Below are 22901 nucleotides of genomic sequence, written 5' to 3'. Positions count from 1 at the left end.
GCATAATAAAATAAACGATATATATAGATATGTATGCATAATAAAATTAACGATATATATACACATTTATGCATAATAAAATTAACGATACATATAAACATGTATGCATAATAAAATTAACGATATATATAGACATGCATGCATAATAAAATTAACGATATATATAGATCTGTATGCGTAATAAAATTAACGATATATATAGACATTTATGCATAATAAAATTAACGATATATATAGACATGTATGCATAATAAAATAAACGATATATATAGACATGTATGCATAATAAAATTAACGATATATATAGACATTTATGCATAATAAAATTAGCGATATATATATATAGAGAGACATGTATGCATAATAAAATAAACGATATATATAAACATTTATGCATAATAAAATTAAGGATATATATAGACATGTATGCATAATAAAATTAACGATATATATAGCTATGTATGCATATTAAAATGAACGATATATATATATATATATAGACATTTATGCATAATAAAATTAACAATATATATAGACATTTATGCATAATAAAATAAACGATATATATAGACATGTATGTATAATAAAATTAACGATGTATATAGACATGTATGCATAATAAAATTAACGATATATATAGACATGTATGCATAATAAAATTAACGATATATATAGACATGCATGCATAATAAAATATACGATATATATAGACATGTATGCATAATAAAATTAACGATATATATAGACATGTATGCATAATAAAATTAACGATATATATATAGACATTTATGCATAATAAAATAAACGATATATATAGACATTTATTCATAATAAAGTTTACGATATATATATATAGACATTTATGCATAATAAAATTAACGATATATATAGACATTTATGCATAATAAAATAAACGATATATACAGACATTTATGCATAATAAAATTAACGATATATATAGACATTTATGCATAATAAAATTAACGATATATATAGACATTTATGCATAATAAAATTAACGATATATATAGACATTTATGCATAATAAAATTAACGATACATATAGACATTTATGCATAATAAATAAACGATATATATAGACATTTATGCATAATAAAATAAACGCTATATATAAACATTTATGCATAATAAAATTAACGATATATATATAGACATTTATGCATAATAAAATTAACGATAAAGATATAGACATTTATGCATAATAAAATAAACGATATATATATAGACATGTATGCATAATAAAATTAACGATATATATAGACATTTATGCATAATAAAATTAACGATATATATATAGACATTTATGCATAATAAAGGTAACGATATATATAGACATTTATGCATAATAAAATTAACGATATATATAGACATTTATGCATAATAATATAAACGATATATATAGATATGTATGCATAATAAAATTAACGATATATATAGATATCCATGCATAATAAAATAAACGATATATATATAGATATGTATGTATAATAAAATAAACGATACATATAAACATGTATGCATAATAAAGTTAACGATGTATATAGACATTTTTGCATAATAAAATTAACGATATATATAGACATTTATGCATAATACAATTAACGATATATATAGACATTTATGAATAATAAAATTTACGATACATATAAACATGTATGTATAATAAAATTAACGATATATATAGACATTTATGCATAAAAAAATTAACGATATATATATAGACATATATGCATGATAAAATTGACGATATATATATAGACATTTATGCATAATAAAATAACGATATATATAGACATTTATGCATAATAAAATAAACGATATATATAGATATGTATGCATAATAAACTTAACGATATATATAGACATTCATGCATAATAAAATTAACGATATATATAGATATGTATGTATAATAAAATTAACGATATATATAGACATGTATGCATAATAAAATAAACGTTATATATAGACATTTATGCATAATAAAATTAACGATATATATAGACATGTATGCATAATAAAATAAACGATATATATAGACATGTATGCATAATAAAATAAACGATATATATAGACATTTATGCATAATAAAATTAACGATACATATAAACATGTATGCATAATAAAATTAACGATATATATAAACATTTATGCATAATAAAATTAACGATACATATAGACATTTATGCATAATAAAATTAACGATATATATAGACATGTATGCATATTAAAATAAACGATATATATAGACATGTATGCATTATAAAATTACCGATGTATATAGACATGTATGCATAATAAAATTAACGATATATATATAGACATGTATGCATAATAAAATTAACGATATATATAGACATGTATGCATAATAAAATTAACGATATATATAGACATGTATGCATAATAAAATTAACGATATATATAGACGTGTATGCATATTAAAATGAACGATATATATATATATATATATATATATATATATATATATATATATATATAGACATTTATGCATGATAAAATAAAAAATATATATAGACATTTATGCATAATAAAATTAACGATATATATAGACATGTATGCATAATAAAATTAACGATATATATAGACATGTATGCATAATAAAATAAACGATATATATAGACATTTATGCATAATAAAATAAACGATATATATAGACATTTATGCATAATAAAATTAACGATATATATAGGCATTTATGCATAATAAAATTAACGATATATATAGACATTTATGCATAATAAAATTAACGATACATATAGACATTTATGCATAATAAAATTAACGATATATATAGACATTTATGCATAATAAAATTAACGATATATATAGATATGTATGCATAATAAACTTAACGATATATATAGACATTCATGCATAATAAAATTAACGATATATATAGACATTTATGCATAATAAAATTAACGATATATATAGACATGTATGCATAATAAAATTAACGATATATATAGACATGTATGCATAATAAAATTAACGATATATATAGACATGTATGCATAATAAAATAAACGATATATATAGACATTTATGCATAATAAAATAAACGATATATATAGACATTTATGCATAATAAAATTAACGATATATATAGGCATTTATGCATAATAAAATTAACGATATATATAGACATTTATGCATAATAAAATTAACGATACATATAGACATTTATGCACAATAAAATAAAACATATATATAGACATATATGCATAATAAAATAAACGCTATATATAAACATTTATGCATAATACAATTAACAATATATATATAGACATTTATGCATAATAAAATTAACGATATATATATAGACATTTATGCATAATAAAATAAACGATATATATATAGACATGTATGCATAATAAAATAAACGATATATATATAGACATGTATGCATAGTAAAATTAACGATATATATATAGACATTTATGCATAATAAAATAAACGATATATATAGACATGTATGCATAATAAAATAAACGATATATATATAGACATGTATGCATAGTAAAATTAACGATATATATATAGACATTTATGCATAATAAAGTTAACGATATATATAGACATGTATGCATAATAAAATAAACGATATATATATAGACATTTATGCATAATAAAATTAACGATATATATATAGACATTTATGCATAATAAAGTTAACGATATATATAGACATTTATGCATAATAAAATTAACGATATATATAGACATTTATGCATAATAATATAAAGGATATATATAGATATGTATGCATAATAAAATTAACGACATATATAGACATACATGCATAATAAAATAAACGATATATATATAGATATGTATGTATAATAAAATCCCCGATACATATAAACATGTATGCATAATAAAGTTAACGATGTATATAGACATTTATGCATAATAAAATTAACGATATATATAGACATTTATGCATGATAAAATTAACGATATATATAGACATTTATGAATAATAAAATTAACGATACATATAAACATGTATGTATAATAAAATTAACGATATATATAGACATTTATGCATAATAAAATTAACGATATATATATAGACATTTATGCATAATAAAATTAACGATATATGTAGACATTTATGCATAATAAAATTAACGATATATATAGACATTTATGCATAATAAAATAAACGATATATATAGACATTTATGCATAATAAAATTAACGATACATATAAACATGTATGCATAATAAAATTAACGATATATATAGACATTTATGCATAATAAAATTAACGATACATATAGACATTTATGCATAATAAAATTAACGATATATATAGACATGTATGCATATTAAAATAAACGATATATATAGACATGTATGCATTATAAAATTAACGATATATATAGACATTTATGCATAATAAAATTAACGATATATATAGACATGTATGCATAATAAAATTAACGATATATATAGACATGTATGCATAATAAAATTAACGATATATATAGACATGTATGCATAATAAAATTAACGATATATATAGACATGTATGCATATTAAAATGAACGATATATATATATATATATATATATAGACATTTATGCATGATCAAATAAACAATATATATAGACATTTATGCATAATAAAATTAACGATATATATAGACATGTATGCATAATAGAATAAACGATATATATAGACATTTATGCATAATAAAATAAACGATATATATAGACATTCATGCGTAATAAAGTTTACGATATATATAGACATTTATGCATAATAAAATTTACGATATATACAGACATGTATGCATAATAAAATTAACGATATATATAGACATTTATGCATAATAAAATTAACGATATATATAGACATGTATGCATAATAAAATAAACGCTATATATAGACATTTATGCATAATAAAATTAACGATATATATAGACATTTATGCATAATAAAATTAACGATATATATAGACATTTATGCATAATAAAATTAACGATACATATAGACATTTATGCTTAATAAAATAAACGATATATATAGACATTTATGCATAATAAAATAAACGCTATATATAAACATTTATGCATAATAAAATTAACGATATATATATAGACATTTATGCATAATAAAATTAACGATATATATATAGACATTTATGCATAATAAAAGTAACGATATATATAGACATTTATGCATAATAAAATAAACGATATATATAGATATGTATGCATAATAAAATTAACGATATATATAGACATGTATGCATAATAAAATTAACGATATATATAAACATGTATGCATAATAAAATTAACGATACATATAAAATGTATGCATAATAAAGTTAACGATATATATAGACATTTATGCATAATAAAATTAACGATATATATAGACACGTATGCATAATAAAATAAACGATATATATAGATATGTATGCATAATATAATTTACGATATATATAGACATGCATGCATAATAAAATTAACGATTTATATAGATATGTATGTATAATAAAATTAACGATATATATAGACATTTATGCATAATAAGATTTACGATATATATAGACATGAATGCATAATAAAATTAACGATATATATAGATATGTATGCATAATAAAATTAACGATATATAGACATGTATGCATAATAAAATTATGCATGCATAATAAAATAAACGATATATATAGACATGCATGCACAATAAAATTAACGATATATATAGACATGTATGCATAATAAAATTAACTATATATATAGACATGCATGCATAATAAAATTAACGATATATATAGACATGTATGCATAATAAAATTAACGATATATATAGATATGTATGCATAATAAAATTAACGATATATAGACATGTATGCATAATAAAATTATGCATGCATAATAAAATAAACGATATATATAGACATTTATGCATAATAAAATAAACGATATATATAGACATTTATGCATAATAAAATTAACGATATATATAGACATGTATGCATGATAAAATTAACGATATATATAGACATGTGTGCATAATAAAATTAACGATATATATAGACATGTATGCATAATAAAATTAACGGTATATATAGATATGTATGCATAATAAAATTAACGATATATATAGACATGTATGCATAATAAAATTATGCATGCATAATAAAATAAACGATATATATAGACATGTATGCACAATAAAATTTACGATATATATAGACATTTATGCATGATAAAATTAACGATATATATAGACATGTATGCATAATAAAGTTAACGATATATGTAGATATGTATGCATAATAAAATTAACGATATATAGACATGTATGCATAATAAAATTATGCATGCATAATAAAATAAACGGTATATATAGACATGCATGCACAATAAAATTAACGATATATATAGACATGCATGCATAATAAAATTGAAATATATGAAACATTGAGAATAGATGGGTCACCAGTTAGCAAGTGCTAACTAAAACATAAACAGAACAAATGCAATAATTGAGATCAATGAAATTTTATAACAAAACATTTTTATACCAGAGATAAGAATATAAAAGTTCCTTTCTGTCATAAAAATGTTCCTAGTGCAAGAAAATTCAGTAAATAGTCACAAGTAGGTCAATGTGTAGGTCAATATGTTCATAGTGTGAATAGGTGTGCATAAGTAATATACATATGTGAGTATTTGGCAATATGGTATTGTGTATGTGTTTGCGTTCGATTATCCTTTTCTTGTTAGTGTGTGTAAGTGGGTATTAATTATTTTCGGTTTATCTGACTGTCGCTAGTGTGTAAGGTTTGTGCATGAAATGAAGAGGTTGGTATCTGAATCATTGAGTCTTTTGTGATTTACCTCCCTCAGCCCCAAAGACAAGAAGGTTGTTGAGCAATGTTTTTGAGGTCCTTTGGTACTATGGCCGGTTTGAGAATTCTGATTTTGTTGACTAGGTCTTATGAGAGTTTCTAGGTTTACACTGGCTTATTATTTTCCCATATATGTGTTACTTTTTGGAATTTGGAATGATTTTCATTGGTTGAAAATACTTTGAGTTAACACCTTCCTATGAAATTTACTTTTTGAAGTGACGAAGAAAGCAAATTCCAACAAAACGGAGAAAGAGAGGGTAAACTATTCAAGCCATTTACTTTTTAGCATTCGTGGGAATCACTTCTCAATCTAGTCATCACACTATCTTTTATGTATATTTTGGTAAATGCTGACTATAAAAATTGGCCAAACCTAAACTGGATTCCAATCTATTTATTTGTAGATGTTGAAACACAATTTTTTGAACTTGATAACATAATTTTTCTTAACATATGTATTTAATTTGGTAATTGGTCAATTTGGTAACAATATTTTTTTCACAATTAAATCAAGTTGGTGTGCATTCGACAAATTTAAGTAAATAAAAGAAAGAAATCGCATTTCGTGTTGGGATTGCGTTAATCTGAACTTTATGAAGTCAAAAGCAGAACACATAGGAGAAAGAAAGGAAAACATTGAGTGAGCTGTGAAACGGATGTTTTGACTAAGGCAACAAGTCTTATTTTCATTTAATTTTGTGAAATTTATCTTTAATAGTCCAGTTGAAGTTAAAGTGAAAACGCTACCCATACAAACTTTCAAACAAACTTTTTCAAATAATTATTGAATTTATTCCATAAATATAGCGATCGTTTTCTGTTGTTCGCCATAAAGACATTTGTCCTGAATTAACAGAAACAATTTCATCCTTAACTGATTGAATCAAAATCTAAATAATCTACAAATTTAAGAAAAATCATAAATCACTTAAAGATTTTTTTTCTTTTCAGATGATTCAAGAATTAACAGTGAGAAGAACCTGCCAGCAGGTAATTTTTTTTTCCTTTCTGTCTTTTTGTTTATTTATTTTCTTAGATTTGCAATTTTAATTATTACTAAGAAGACATGTGTAAATGTTATTGATAATTAAAGAGGCTAAGGTTTAATAAACAATCAAATGATAAATCTTTTCCTCTTTAACTGAAAAAATACAAATCAGCAGCAGCAGTATCAGTTTAATATCCGTGTTACATGCTGACATATAGTTGGTATATATATATATATATATATATATATATATATATATATATATATATATATATATATATATATATATATATATATATATATAATTTTAGAAAATCAACCTAAAAATGTAGTAGTAAATAAATGTTGAAAATGTGCATGAAACAAAAAGTCATAAAGTCTGACTCCAAATCACATGAATCCCGTCAATGGAATAATCTGTTCACATCTTTTTATCTCAGTGAAAATTCACCCATTCAAAAAAAAAAATGCTCATTTGCATAAATGAACTCTCATCATTGCACAAAAATAACAAGATTCTATCTTATAAATGAATGCTCTGGGTTCTTGTACTTCACCAAAACTAGTGAAACAAAATTTGTCTCTATTTCTGTCAAGTCTATCCTTATCACATCCTTCCATGTTTTCCTTGGCCTTCCTTTCCATCTCAACCATATATTTACTGATCCAAGCATTCTTATCCATTCTTTCAATGTAGTCAAGCAACAAAGTCTTCTATTCAATCCAGATTTTATCTTTTTCTAATGTCATCAGATCTAAATTCAACTTTAAAACTCATTAAACATCCAACATATCATTCTCATAGAATTTTTCTCCATGCATCACATATCTTCAACCCTTACTGGCCAAGTTCAACTATTATACATAATCACGCTTTGTATACATGCTTAATAAATTTTTTCTTTAGTCGACAGTGATAATGCTCTTCTGACTATTAATGAGAAAAGTTCCTTGAACTTACACCATCCACTCCAAACTCTTGCAATCGCACAATCACCTGCTTCACCCTGTTTTCTAATGGTATCATCAAGATAACAAAACTTTTGAATGCTCTAAATAGCCTCGCCATCGAAATGTATTTCCACATCTGAGTTCTCATCCTTCCCTAATGTCTTACATTTTTTGCAAACAAACTGGTTATCATTTCTCAACCAACCTGTCATTCTATTGCACTTTATAATGGAAGCAAGTTAGCTAGACAGGAGAGAGTGAGAGAGCAATGTTAAAGTAATACAACGCCTTGCAACAAGTCAACTCTTCGTCTATTTGAGAGATGAACAGGTGAACAGGAGAGAGTGGAAGGAAGTCCATACAACCCATTGTCAAAACGACTGTCTTTCTTTTTTCTGTTTTTTGCTGCTTAATACAAGAAGATTGGGGGGGGTGATAAATAACTAGCAGCTATGATGAAAAGGAGAAGAAATACCCACGTGTACTTTGAGCAGACAGCAATGAGAAGAGATGCAAAGTTTGAAAAGAATGAATTGAAAGAAAATGACTGAAAGAGTCACACAACATATGTCCTGTTGGATACAAAGTTTACATACCTTGGAATATATAAACGTTTTCTTTTTAATTGAACAAATACAAATTATAATGAATTAATTGTTTGAACAAAATATAAAATCAATGAATTACTTTCTATATACAGGTATCGATGTGTATGCATTCGATATACGTGTTGATAATAGAAGATGGTGTTAACAGCAAACCCATCAGCTGTCCATGCCCCAATCCCGGTCCCCCACCATTGGAAGAAGAGTCAACCTCAATCGAGATGTGGCGTTGGGCATCATAGAACCTGTACCAGTGCATACACGTACAACATGGTGCTCCAGAATGGTGGTTGCGTCAAAAACAGACGGGTCACCAAGGTGTACAGTAGACCTACAAAAGCTCAATGCCACTAACCTATGAGAAACCCATCATACACCATCTCCTTTCGATCAGACATCGCTGGTGCCTGCGAAAACTAGAAAAACCATCTTGGATGCATGGAATGGCTATCATAGCCTAACCCTCTCTCCATCGGCAAGAGATGTGACTACTTTCATCATGGAATGGGGCAGATACCATTATCTTCGGATACCACAAGGATTTCAAGCATCAGGAGGATATACATGCAGGTTTGACGATATCATTGTAGATATGCCTAGGAAAACAAGGTGTATAGTCGACACGATACTATGGGACGGCTCTACTGAAACATCATTTTGGCATACTATGGAGTACATAGCAAAAATGGTATCGTATTCAACCCCCAGAAATTTCACTTTGCAGAAAAAGAGGTGGAATTTGCCAGGTTCTTAATAATGGAAGACGGGATAAATTACTGAAGCAATACAGAATTTTCCGACACCAAAAAATATAACTGACATAAGATCCTGGTTTGGAATGGTAAACCAGGTAGCCTACACTTTTTCTCGACCCGAAGTAATGGTCCCGTTCTGGGAACTGCTGAAGACAAAAAATCAAAAGTTCTACTGGGACAGCACACTCAATCAAATCTTCGAAGGGTTGAAAAGAACAATCACAGAAGAGATTGAGAATGGTGTAAGAACCTTCGAAGTGAACAGACCAACGGACTTCAGTAGGACAGGCTTGGGATATTTTCTTTGCCAGAAGCACTTCAATTGTGCCACTGAAGCTGGACCGATGTGTGGTGAGGACTACTGGAGATTAATCCTGGTCTGCTTCCAATTCACTAATGACACAGAGTCCCAATATGCACCAGTTGAAGGAGAAGCATTGGCATTAGTCTACGGACTTGAAGCATGCTGAATGTTTGTTTTGGGATGCCCAGACTTGTCAGTCACCATGGACCATAAGCCCTTGGTGAAGATCTTCTCAAAGCTCTGGAGAACATAAAGAACCCAAGACTGTTCAACTTCAAAGAACGGTCCTTAATGTACAAATTTTGAATAAAGCATCTCCCTGGCAAACTCAATGCGGCACCAGACTGTACATCAAGATGCCCAGTAATGTTGCACAAACCATGGATAGTGCCATAAGAGCATCATTTAACTCCACCTATGAACAGGACCTCAAATTAAGGACAATAACATGGGACAGGATTGTGGCTGCAGCTGCTACTGACGAGGAATGCCGTACCCTCAATGAATTCATACAAAATAGTTTCCCTAAATCTCGGCCCGAACTGCCAGAGACAATTCGCCGGTTGTGGCATGTGAAAGAGGGGTTATATTGCTTGGAAGGGGTGATGATAATGGGAAATAAAATCCTCATACCCAGAAAACTACATACAGAGGTACTGGAACTGCTCCATTCAGCGCACCAGGGTGCTAATGCCAGACAACGGCTGTTTTAGCCAGGACTGGATGTGAGCATTCGTTAGACATGGGCCCAGTGCAAAGTATGCAATGTAATGGCTCTATCACAACCCAGGGAACCTATAATGCTGTACTCGAACCCTGAGTTTCCATTTCAAAAGACAGTGACAGACTTTTTGATTTACGAGGGAAGAACTATCTAGTATATGCAGATAGATATACCGGATGGGTAGAACTCACTCTGATGTCATCTGGGAATTTCAAGGCCCCTTGTGATGCCCTATGAAACTGGTTCTGGATGTACGGTGTCCCGGAGGAACTGTCAACTGATGGAGGACCGTCGTTTGACTCCAGTGAATATAACCGGTTCCTAGATAATTGGGGCATAAGGAAACGAACATCATCAGCATATTATGCTCAAAACAATGGGAGAACAGAATTAGCTGTTAAAATGGCTAAAAGGATACTTATTGATAGCATGGACAGTTGCGGTTGCCTATGCCTTGATCGGGCAGCTAGGTTCCTACTAACTATCGCAACACCCCGGTACAAGAGTTACATATGTCTCCAGCAATGATGCTCTACGGTCACATGATAAAGGACCATCTCCCAGTGCTCCAGGACCGATATTGAATCCATAAATGCTGGAGAGAAATCAGTCATTATAGGGAAACAGCGATGGCAAAAAGACACTTACAAAATGAAAGGGAATACAATTTAAAAAGTCACCCACTTCAGGAACTGAAAATCGGGGAAAGGTGCCGGTCCAAAACCAAGTTGGTCCACACCTGCGCCAATGGGTAAAGAGGGGAAGGGTGGGGGAAATACTGGGTAACCGGCAGTATAATGTACGCATTGATAGGAGTCGCAATCGCAGATTCCTCCAAAGAATAAACCCAGTGGTAGATATCCCTTGTCACTCGATACCTGAGGAGCCCCCAGGAATGTTGGATACCATAGACAACCTAACAGGGCCTGAAATGCCGTGAGAATGGTCCACCACATATATGGATCAACACCAGCCCGAAACATCCAACACTCTGCCAGAACAGATGGAGGTGGATGACACAGCATCCCCTGGGAAGATGGAGGTTGAAGGAGACCAACCGGTGATGCGACCACCCAGGAACCTATCTTCATAGACATGGGGCACATCGCACGACTACTCCAGAGCCTCAAAACATTGGACCACAACATGAGTATCTTGTGGCCCTGGAAGAGGGAGGGCATGTAGAGGTGGAATCGAACTCAAGATGCCCAGTTACAAAACCGGACTGGTCTTGGCGTTACACCCCCATAGAAGTAGACTTGCCCGCTTGCATGAGAGGTGAGAGTGGGCTACTTAAACAAGACATTCATGGCAACGAGTGTGCTTTCAAATATACGTCGTCTTTTCGACACTTTACATACAGGAACACGGTTCTTGGAACATTAAAACAAAAATCGATTTTATTTACTTGAAAACAACAGAATCAATATTTAAAGCTATTTTAAAATATTTTATAAAGGAAGGGAATAGCCCCTAGTTTAAACTATAGAGGAGGAAGTCTAGCCTTACTTTTCACTCCAGAATGATCTTAAAAATCTACTTTTATTCAATACTTATTTCATAGTTACCAAATTATCCTATCTCCTCAAAATCACCATTATCAAATTTTTTCTTACCAAATTTCTCTTAATTCATATTATTATTAATACCAGCAATGGGAAATTAAGTTTTAAAAAATTAAAATAAATGTTTTGCAAGTTTTTCTGATTCCAATTCTAATACTCCAATAAGTGTAACATAAAGGCTTATTGCTGGAGTCATTGCATAAACATAATTTAAATAAATATTGGAAGTTCATGGGTTCATGGTTATAAAATCGTAAAAACTTTTTGCTCATTTCATAAAATGTTTATAGATTCTTTAAAAGATTCTTATATGTGAATCAAATGTTGCTTCCTGCCAATGTAATTTTACACACTTGTATCAAAATATGTTTGTTATAGCAAGACACTGCGCACATATATTTTCTCTTGTCCCTCAAGTTGTTTCAACTAACTGGCCAACACTCATTCTCTGTGACAAAAGACATTGTAACACAGCAATAATGAACACAAGCCTCCTGTGTTTTTCTTTCGAGAATGAGTTTATTCAGCCTTTACTGTTAATTTAACAGTTACAAATTTGTTTCCATTCCATGTCTTATAATTACCCCCCCCTCTTTTCCACGTAAAATGAGATGGGGAACCGTATTCTTCTATTTTAATCTTTTTAAGGAGTGTAACTTTTTAGTAGTAACTCAATTAATCCGTACTATCCATGTGAGGGATAGAGAAATGCTTGGTTTAGAACCTCTCGGTGCTGATGGATCTGTAGATCTCCTCAGGTCATCCATCTAAACTGCTTGAGGAGTACAGGGCTTTGCCTATATCCTGACTTTCATACTCCTTCTTTACCTATTAGCCAGGCATAGAGGTGCAATCACAGGGACTCAGTTATTTCCTGACTAGGGCAATGAACGTTGTTCCCCACCCCAACTTCACTCCTATCCTCTACAACTGGGCATCTTGGAGGTGCTTGATTGCAACATATGTCCACACAATTAGACTGTGTTGCTCTTGTCTAACATGATTGATGGTACCGGTTTGACAGTTTGTCTGGCTACTATATTTGACTGACAGTACAAGAGCCCTAACACTTTGGTAGCGCTTAGAACAGCTGCTCTATCATCCATTGTATATCAGGATAGTTGTAGTGTCATGTTGTGCATGAAAAGGAACCCTTTCCCCACCTCTGGTAGGCTTTCTCCAAGCCACAATCCTATAGATGAAGAGTTGACTGATGGTGTACTTGTGTTGCATGTTTAGTATTACATCAACGTTGTTCAACAACTCTCACCTTATACTGAAACTATAAAATAAAATGATAGCTCAATCCAGAAATATGATCTAATCAGATGCAAACTCAAACAAAACCATTTCGTCTTCTACCTTGAAGATTGCATTCAAAAATATCTGCAGACTAAGAACTTAGATGATGTAGAATCATTTCTCCTTGCAAATTCCCCGGATATCTTTTTGCTAAGCGAAACTAACTACACTCCTCCATCCCATCTAACAACTTTAACATGTCTATTTATCTTCCACTTTGTTGTAAGGACTCTGATAAACAAATGCACAGACTTCGAGTCTATATTTGACCCCTCAACTAGAGTATCCAAACTAGAATCAAACGATCAGGCCTTCATGTGCTTTAGACTAAAATATAGCATTAGCTACTTGTATTTTCTCTACCATTCTCCCTCGACCCAGGACTGTACCCTAATCAATTATTTTTCTGATAGTATAGCTACAGCACTTTTTCTAGATACTACCAGCCAAGTACATGTATTTGGTGACTTTAATGTCTATCACAGTCATTGATTTGGTTTCTTTAGTTACATAAACGCAGCTGGTAGTATCACACATAGCTTTTCTACATCCCATCCCCTGTCACAGACAGTTACATTCCCAACTCATCTCACAGATCAGCAGAGCCAGGAAGCCTCACTTCTAGATCTATTTCTGACTACAGCTCCCAAGAATTGTGTAACAAATACCCATAGCCCACTCAGGAATGCTGATCACATTGTGATATTCATAGGCATCGCCCTAAACTTTTGGCCTCAAGTTGAAGAGCCATTACTCAAAACAACAAGATATTTCAAGAATGCTAACTGAGAAACCATCAGGGATCATATCAAAGATGCTCAATGGAGTAGTATCTTTTCTCTTCTTGCAGAACAGTGTGCAAATAAGGCTATTGAATGGCTCAAAGCAGCAATTGAAACACATGGTCCCACACGAAAGTTTTATAGCACACCCCACTCTCCCCAATCGTCCACCTCTAATTGTGTAGATGCCATTGCTCAAAGATAGCATGCATTCTGTAGATTTATCTGACATAAGTCCAATACAAATAGACAAAAGTTTTTAGAAGCCAGAAATTATTGTACAAAATAAATAGATACAGCCAAGACAAAGTATACCGAAATCACCAGAAAACGCGTTGAGTCACAGAAATTAGAAAGTGTGATGTCTGGAAAATTTATAACAATGTAATAAATAATGAGCAATTAATAGTGTAATAAAAACAAGGCAAGATATTCCATTGAGTAATCTTTTATTCAATTAAGAATCTTACTACTCGTCTACTTGACAAGCGGAAATGTACAGCTTTTATAGCTTGGATTAGCAAAGAGGAGATAATCCATATGCACAACATCCTCCCCTACCAAATTAGGAAAGAAAGTCACTTAAATGTCCAGGCTTCCTACGAACTTGCAGTGGCTGGGTCAAAATACTCAAACAGGAAGGCTCTTCAGTGCGAGCCTGTCTGTGGGCTCTAAAATACTTTAATCCAAAATGTTTCCTTCTCAGAAGAGCAGGCCATTCTGCATCAGAATCAGTCTCTGGATGAACACGCTTTTTTGGTACTGTATCTGTCAGGGATTCAGGGGTTGGCCCATCCAAAGTATCTGACAGAGCCCCAATAGAGACAGTGTCAGGAGTAATTTCAGTACCATGAGGTGCTTCAGTGCCAGGGGGAGTTAGTCTGTCCTGATATGTCTCCGGCAGGTGCTAGGTCTCTGAGAGACACATTAGACTCTCTACCATCTACATGTCATACTAGAGCATACTAGGGGTTCACCTCTATAAGTCTACTTCGTCCACCAAGGGATCGTTCCTGGTGTAATGTGCATGTCATCTCAGAAACACAGTACCAGATTGAGAGAGCCAAGATGGAAGCGAAACTCCTGCCGAACTCCATTGCTAAAAAGGTAAAACCTTTCATGTGGGGGTGGCATTCGTGGCGGTACACAATAGAGATTGAATGGCTTATAATTCGACAGGAAGGAGATTTTTCCAATTATCAATCAAACATCCGTTATTTGATGCAGTTAATTGAACAGTCTTCCAAATAATGCCATTATATCTTTCGCATTGGCCGTTACCCTTAGGGTTGTAGGGAGTTGTTCAGCTTATAGCTACTCTTCGTTCCTGTAGAAATTGTCAAAGCTGCTCTGACATGAAAGAAGCTCCTCTGTCTGAAGGAACTCCAAAGACTGTGAATAGTGAACAGAGGCATTGTATAATTGCAGTAGCCGATATGTCTGAGCAAAGGAAGGCAAAAGGAAACTGTGAATATTCGTTGACAACAATTAATATATATCAGTTCCTTGTTTTGCTTGGTAGCGGTTCTTTAAAATCAAGATTAGGTTTTTCAAATGGTTGTGTTGCTTTTATTAAAACTCCAGTTCTCGGTTTATAAAACCAAGGCTTTATTTCAGCACATGTTTGGCAGGAATTTGTACCTCCTCCACTGAGAAAGGCAAGTTTCTACACTTCAAAGTATGAACCATTCGAGTATGGCATAGGCTTCCTTTTCAATTGCGGGGTGTCATCGTTCAGTCCATGAGAGGGTCCTTGAAAAAAAGGTTACAGGACGATCAGCTTGTCTCAAAGAAGCTGCAATAGCACAGTCTGGCACATCCATTTCAACAACCAGAGGAATATTTTGGTCTATTGTTGTAATTGCTGATTTCGCAATATTCTTTTTCAGTTCCTCGAATGCCTCAACAGCTTGACGGAACAGAGGCAACGTCTCTACTTGTGTTAATGGATATATCTTTTCTGCGAATGATGCAATTCATTGGGAGTAATGAGCAAACATGTCCGTAACACGTCAAAGGGATGGCCAATTGTGAGAGATAGGCATCTGGAGTAATGGTTTCAGTCGATCTGCATCTGGTGCTATAAAACCTTTGCTCATGGTATACCCCAATAGATTTATTTTGTCCAGTTCAAACAAGCATTTGTTGTCGGTTAGGGTAAAGTTGTATTCGTTAATAAACGATGTTGCTAGGAACTGATGAATCAAATTAATTCATGTTCTGCTATCAACCGATCAGAAACCAGAATTGCTTCATAAATATCAAACCTTTTCTGGAGCAATTTCACATGTTTTTTTCCGTCTCGACACGGTAAGAATATTTTGCTCTGTGGAACTGTCTACTGCAAACAAGTCACCTCTCAGGACTTGTGTGTAACAACGAACCATCGGAAACTGTTCTGTCTACTGCAAACCAGTCACCTCTCAAGACTTGTTTAGAACAACGAACCATTTGAAACGTTTCTGAAACTAAACATGGCTTACACTTCTAGAGGTTATGCGCCCAGCGTGCATCTTTATTTCGATGGATCCGAATCAAAATTCGAATTGTGGCAAGTTAAATTTCTAGGATATCTACGAATCCAAAAGCTACACAAAGTACTTCAAACACAACCTGAAAACAGAAACGACCCCGACTTCATTCAAAAGAACGCAACTGTCTTTGCGGAATTAATACAGTGTTTAGATGACCGAAGTCTATCACTGGTAAGAGAGAAGCCCTGGACGATGGCTGCAAAGCATTAAACATATTGAGAGAGCATTATTTATCGAAAGGAAAACCCAAAATTATTTCTTTATACACTGAGCTGACCTCTCTAAAACGAATGCAAGCCGAAACTATTACTGATTATATTATAAGAGCCGAAATGACTGCAAATTCTTTAAAAATGTCTGGTGAAGTTATAAGTGACAGTCTGTTAATTTTCATGGTCCTTAAGGGATTACCGAGTGATTTCAAGCCATTTACCACCGTGATAACTCAGAAAGGAAAACCCATGACTTTTAGCCAATTCAAGGTAGCACTCACAAGTTACGAAGAAACTGAAAAAATGATCACAGAACAAAACGAATCCACAAATATCATGAAATTTTAAAATACACACATAAAAACACCAAAATTAAATTATACCCATGCCAGGAATAAAAACCGTAACTTTGCCAAGAACAATTTTTCTCCTAAGAAAAGTACAAAGTACAAAAATTATTTGCTATAATTGTGGACGACCTAATCACAAGAGTTTCCAATGTAGATACAGGACTCAAAAATGGCGACTCCATCAAAAATGTAGAGAGCTCTGTTATTGAACATACATTTTTATTTTCGTGTACGTTTAATGCTTCAACAAACAATAATTATTTTCTTGTCGATTGTGGGGCCACGGTGCATGTGATTAAAAAGGAATCTGATTTTATCAATTTTGACCCCAACTTTAAGCCACAAAATCATTTTGTAGAACTAGCTGACGGGAGTCGAGTAAATGATATCGTTTTGAAAAGAGGCAATGCGAAAATCTCGCTAAAGAACAATAAAGGTGAATTATGTTTCTGTATTCTAGAAAACGCTCTTCTAATCCCAAAATTTAAACAAAATATATTTTCTGTACAAGCTGCCACAAAACAAGGTGCAAATATAAATTTAGCCCCAATAAATCAAAACTGGTATACCTGAATGGAACTGTATTCGACATTAAAGAAAATGGAAGACTATATTATTTAAATAGCATAGTCCCATCGAAAACCGCCTGCCATGATCTACAGACATGGCATAAAATTCTTGGACACTGCAATATTCCTGATATCAAAAAGTTGCCGCCTGTAGTTGATGGAATGAAAATACAAACATCAAAAAACTTCAACTGCAACGTCTGTACGCAAGGGAAAATGACAAACTATCAAAGCAAGATACCAGACAAAAAGGCCAAAAAAATTCTATCAATGGTGCATTGTGACTTGAACGGTCCCATAGAACCGATGGCCAGAGAACATTATAGATATGTGTTGAATTTCGTAGATGACCATTCAGGTTTAATAATGGTTTACTTTTTAAAGAACAAATCTGATACCCTGCTAGCAACTAAAAAATATCTAGCCGACATGGCTCCCTACGGTGAAGTCAAGTGTATTCGTTCTGACAACGGTATGGAATTCACCAATAAAGACTTTGAACTTTTACTAATTAACCATCATATCAGGCATGAAACATCAGCTCCAAGATCGCCACACCAAAACGGGACTGCTGAACGTGTGTGGCGGACACTTTTTGAAATGGCAAAATGCCTACTCATTGAATCCAAACTCCCTAAAAACCTCTGGATGTACGCACTTATGGCGGCAGCCTATATACGCAACAGGTCCTTTTACAAAACACTATCTAAAACTCTATCTGAATCTTTCTGTGGTAAAAAAAACAAATTTAAGCAGAATGCATATATTTGGTTCAACTTGCTTCGCATATATAGATAAAAAGAGTAAATTGAATATTAAAGCCGACAGAGGTACATTTCTTTGATACGATAAAAACAGTCGAGCCAATTTAGTATTTTTTCCCGAAAAAAATAAAATAAAAAAAATCCGATGTGTAAAATTCACAGACACATTTAATTTTACAGACGAAAACCCGTCATATGAAGAAGATGAAATTATATTCCCTCAAATAATTAAAACAAACGAAGATCGCAAGAGTATATCTGGATATTGTTTCAGACTCTCAGAAAATGGGCTTATTATTTCATGGAAATCTAAAAAGCAACAGATTGTATCTCTCTCTACGTGTGAAGCAGAATTTATCGCGATCACACACACGACCTAGGAAGCACTCTACCTTAAAAATATCCTAAAGATTTTTTTAGAGCCAGAATTAACTAAAAGCCCCATAGTAATTAATTGTGATAATCAAGCCAGTATAGTCTTCGCACAGAATACGATAATCAACCAAAGATCTAAGCATATAGATATAAAATACCATTTTATAAAAAACGAGGTGAAAAAGGAATCCACTATTTTGAATTACATATCATCAGAACAAAATATCGCTGATGTATTCACGAAACCCGCAACAAGAATAAAGTTACAGCGTTTTTTCTCAAAACTTGTTGGGGGATTCGACTGAATAATTTTTTTTTTCACGGCCCTGTATGTATATACATTTCTATATATGAAAAAAAAAATAGTCCTGGACAAGACGTTAAACTGTATCCATTTTATTTGTATTAACACTTTAATCTACTAATGCATAACTAATACTTTTGCTGAAATAAAATTTAAAAAAGTCACTTAAAAAAACACTCTTTGTAATTTTCTTTTTCGACAAAATACTTTTTGCATGCTTATTTTTAGGTGCGCAGAAATTACAATTGACTTTCATTTTTTTTTTTTTTGTGCACATTAGTTTCCTTATTTTTCAAAAATGTCCTATCTATTTTTTGCATTGTCATTAACAAAAAGAAAAACTCTTTAAACGGGTACATATTGCATGTATGTTTTATGTATATTTATTTCTATGTATGTGTTTTTCTTTTCTTTTCTTTTTTTTACAAAACTGCATAATCAAATTTAAGAAATGGCTTCTTTTTCACATACCCATCCCTTTTTAAGGTTAAAATACCTTCCATTTCTTTTATTTCTCTTCTCTGTACACATATATCTGTTTTGACATTTGAACACAATTAAAAAAAAAATGGCATCTTTTTACATGCTAAAATTCTAAGATCCAAATGATTTCTAATTTTTGTTATGTATAATTGAATATATTGTTATGTATAATTGAATCTATTTATTTTTGAGCAGAACGAACACAAGGGAATTCCCCATTATAAAAAATAAGGAGGATGTTACAATATTTTGAAGTTATAATGGGGTAGTTATTTAATTGCCGCCCACATCGGCAAAATGTGGCACAAGGCCGGAAAGTGGGAACTCCGCAGGCTCCCCTAAAGGAGGGGCACTCCTGCAATTTTAAAAATTGCCTGAGTAACCCCCGTTGGCGTTCCCTGGTCGGGGCACCTCAGGCAGCAAGCAATAAACTTGCTCCACTGGAAAGCCCGGTGGCAAGGCCTGGGAGGGTGGACCTCCTAGGTATTACCCAGGCGGCGTACCTCAGTCCAACAGGTGCTGGGCCGGTTCCCGGCCCCTCACCTGTTGGGCTGAGTGTCAAGTGCCGAATCCTTGACGTGTACTACCCTGTCTCCCTGCAGCCGAAGCCGCTAGGAGACACATCCCATCACAACAGTGTTATAATGGGTATGATCCCACACAGTCAGACGATTCTATTTATAAACGATGCTGCTAGGAACTGACAAATCAAATTAATTCACGTTCTGCTACCAACCAATCAGAAAACAGAATTGCTTCATAAATATTAAACCTTTTCTGGAGCAATTTCACATGTTTTATTTTTCCGTCTCGACACGGTAAGAATATTTTGCTCTGTGGAACTGTCTACTGCAAACAAGTCACCTCTCAGGATTTGTGTGTAACAACGAACCATTCGAAACTGTTCTGTCTACTGCACACCAGTCACCTCTCAAGACTTGTTTAGAACAACGAACCATTTGAAACGTTTCTGAAACTAAACATGGCTTACACTTCTAGATACTGAATACTCTTCATATATATATCAGCATGCAAATGTTGCCCTAAACCTTGACTTTATTTCCACAATGAGACATTTTCACAGACTGAAATATCATATTATATCAGTATTAATGCAAATGCTGGTGAAGGATAATTTATTTTTCTCTATTTTTGACATTTTTACACTCATAAAATATAATCAACACCATATGCATACTTTCATACATATCTATTTTTGCATTTATTATAGGAGACATTGTTGTAAGAACATTAGCGATTCTTTTAACAATTGCCATTGTCATCAATTTTATACAATGTTTTTGCTACATAAAAGGTATGTTCTTCATTTTCTACATAATAATAAATATTTTGATACTTTCTAATAAAACCATTTTTTTGTTGTTGGAAACTGAAAGTTGTTAGTAAACTTTTTTCTATGCACATACTAATGAAATAATACTTGGGATGCATTTATTATTTTCATTTCCCTTCATCATTATTCTATTTTGTCTCTACACAAAAATGTAGTCCTTTCATTTTGATGTTTTCTAATTGTATAATTAATATATGATATATTACATGTGCGAGAATGTCAACAGGATACTATATTTTGACATTAATGTTTGACAGACGTAAGTTCCTTTATCTATGTCGTCATGACAGTAAGCTCTGTCTGGAAGAGTTGCTCCAATGCAAAGTAGTAGTAGATGTTCGCCCAACATAACCTTGCACCTTTTGACTCGTATAAACCAGCATGTTCCATCAAAGATCAGACAAGGGAGGATGGGGTCTGGTGGTCTCCCTCCTTCTGCAGCCTTGGACTCTGCTATTGGCCAGCATTTGGTTGACAACCCATGCTGTGCCGATAGATATAAAATATAATGGTTCGAGGTGCTACATAAAACGGACTCCAAAAACCATTTAAAGATTTTGGAGTCTGTCTCTATTGCGGTGCGTCAACCTTCTTTGTGCCGGCAAAAGGAAACATCCAACGCATTGTTTCTCTTTGGGGAACTTTGAATCCCCCCCCCTCCTTGTTGTGCCAATATTTTAATCGTTTTTAAACGTTAATAACTTTATTTTAGTGTCCCCGTACTTTTGGCACATTTAATAAGTTCCCCATTAGAACTCTTTATTTTCGACATAATATTATTTTGTATGCTATCGATTTTCTCCTGATGAGATGATAGCCGAAAGAGCTCTCGAGAAACTTCCGCTTATTATTTTCAAAACTGTATATAAATTCTGTACCTCTAAACATATATATATATATATATATATATATATATATATATATATATATATATATATATATATATATATATATGTTTTAACAAGTGTGGACTGAAAGTTTTAAAAGAACCGAAAAATTTTATTTAAAGGAGAAGCAGTGAAAAATGTTAAAACTAAAAAGTTGATTAGTTAAACAGTACGAAC

General features: G+C 31.8%; 1 protein-coding gene across 3 annotated transcripts in view; it reads left to right on the top strand.

The window, feature by feature from the left end:
• The window catches only part of LOC145277784 (uncharacterized), a 139922-nt gene that overhangs the window by 107249 nt on the left and 9772 nt on the right, over window positions 1–22901 (top strand). For all 3 annotated transcript variants that reach the window (XM_080129544.1, XM_080129543.1, XM_080129542.1), the window contains exons 6-7: window positions 7868–7906; window positions 21715–21798. In XM_080129544.1, the coding sequence (XP_079985670.1) occupies window positions 7868–7906; window positions 21715–21798 (123 nt within the window). The remainder of the gene's footprint in view (window positions 1–7867; window positions 7907–21714; window positions 21799–22901) is intronic.

The sequence above is a fragment of the Euprymna scolopes genome, chromosome 6 (genome assembly GCF_053919585.1).
Source record: "Euprymna scolopes isolate OS-2025 chromosome 6, ASM5391958v1, whole genome shotgun sequence".
NCBI classification, from domain to species: domain Eukaryota; kingdom Metazoa; phylum Mollusca; class Cephalopoda; order Sepiida; family Sepiolidae; genus Euprymna; species Euprymna scolopes.
This window is presented reverse-complemented; position numbering and strand designations above follow the sequence as displayed.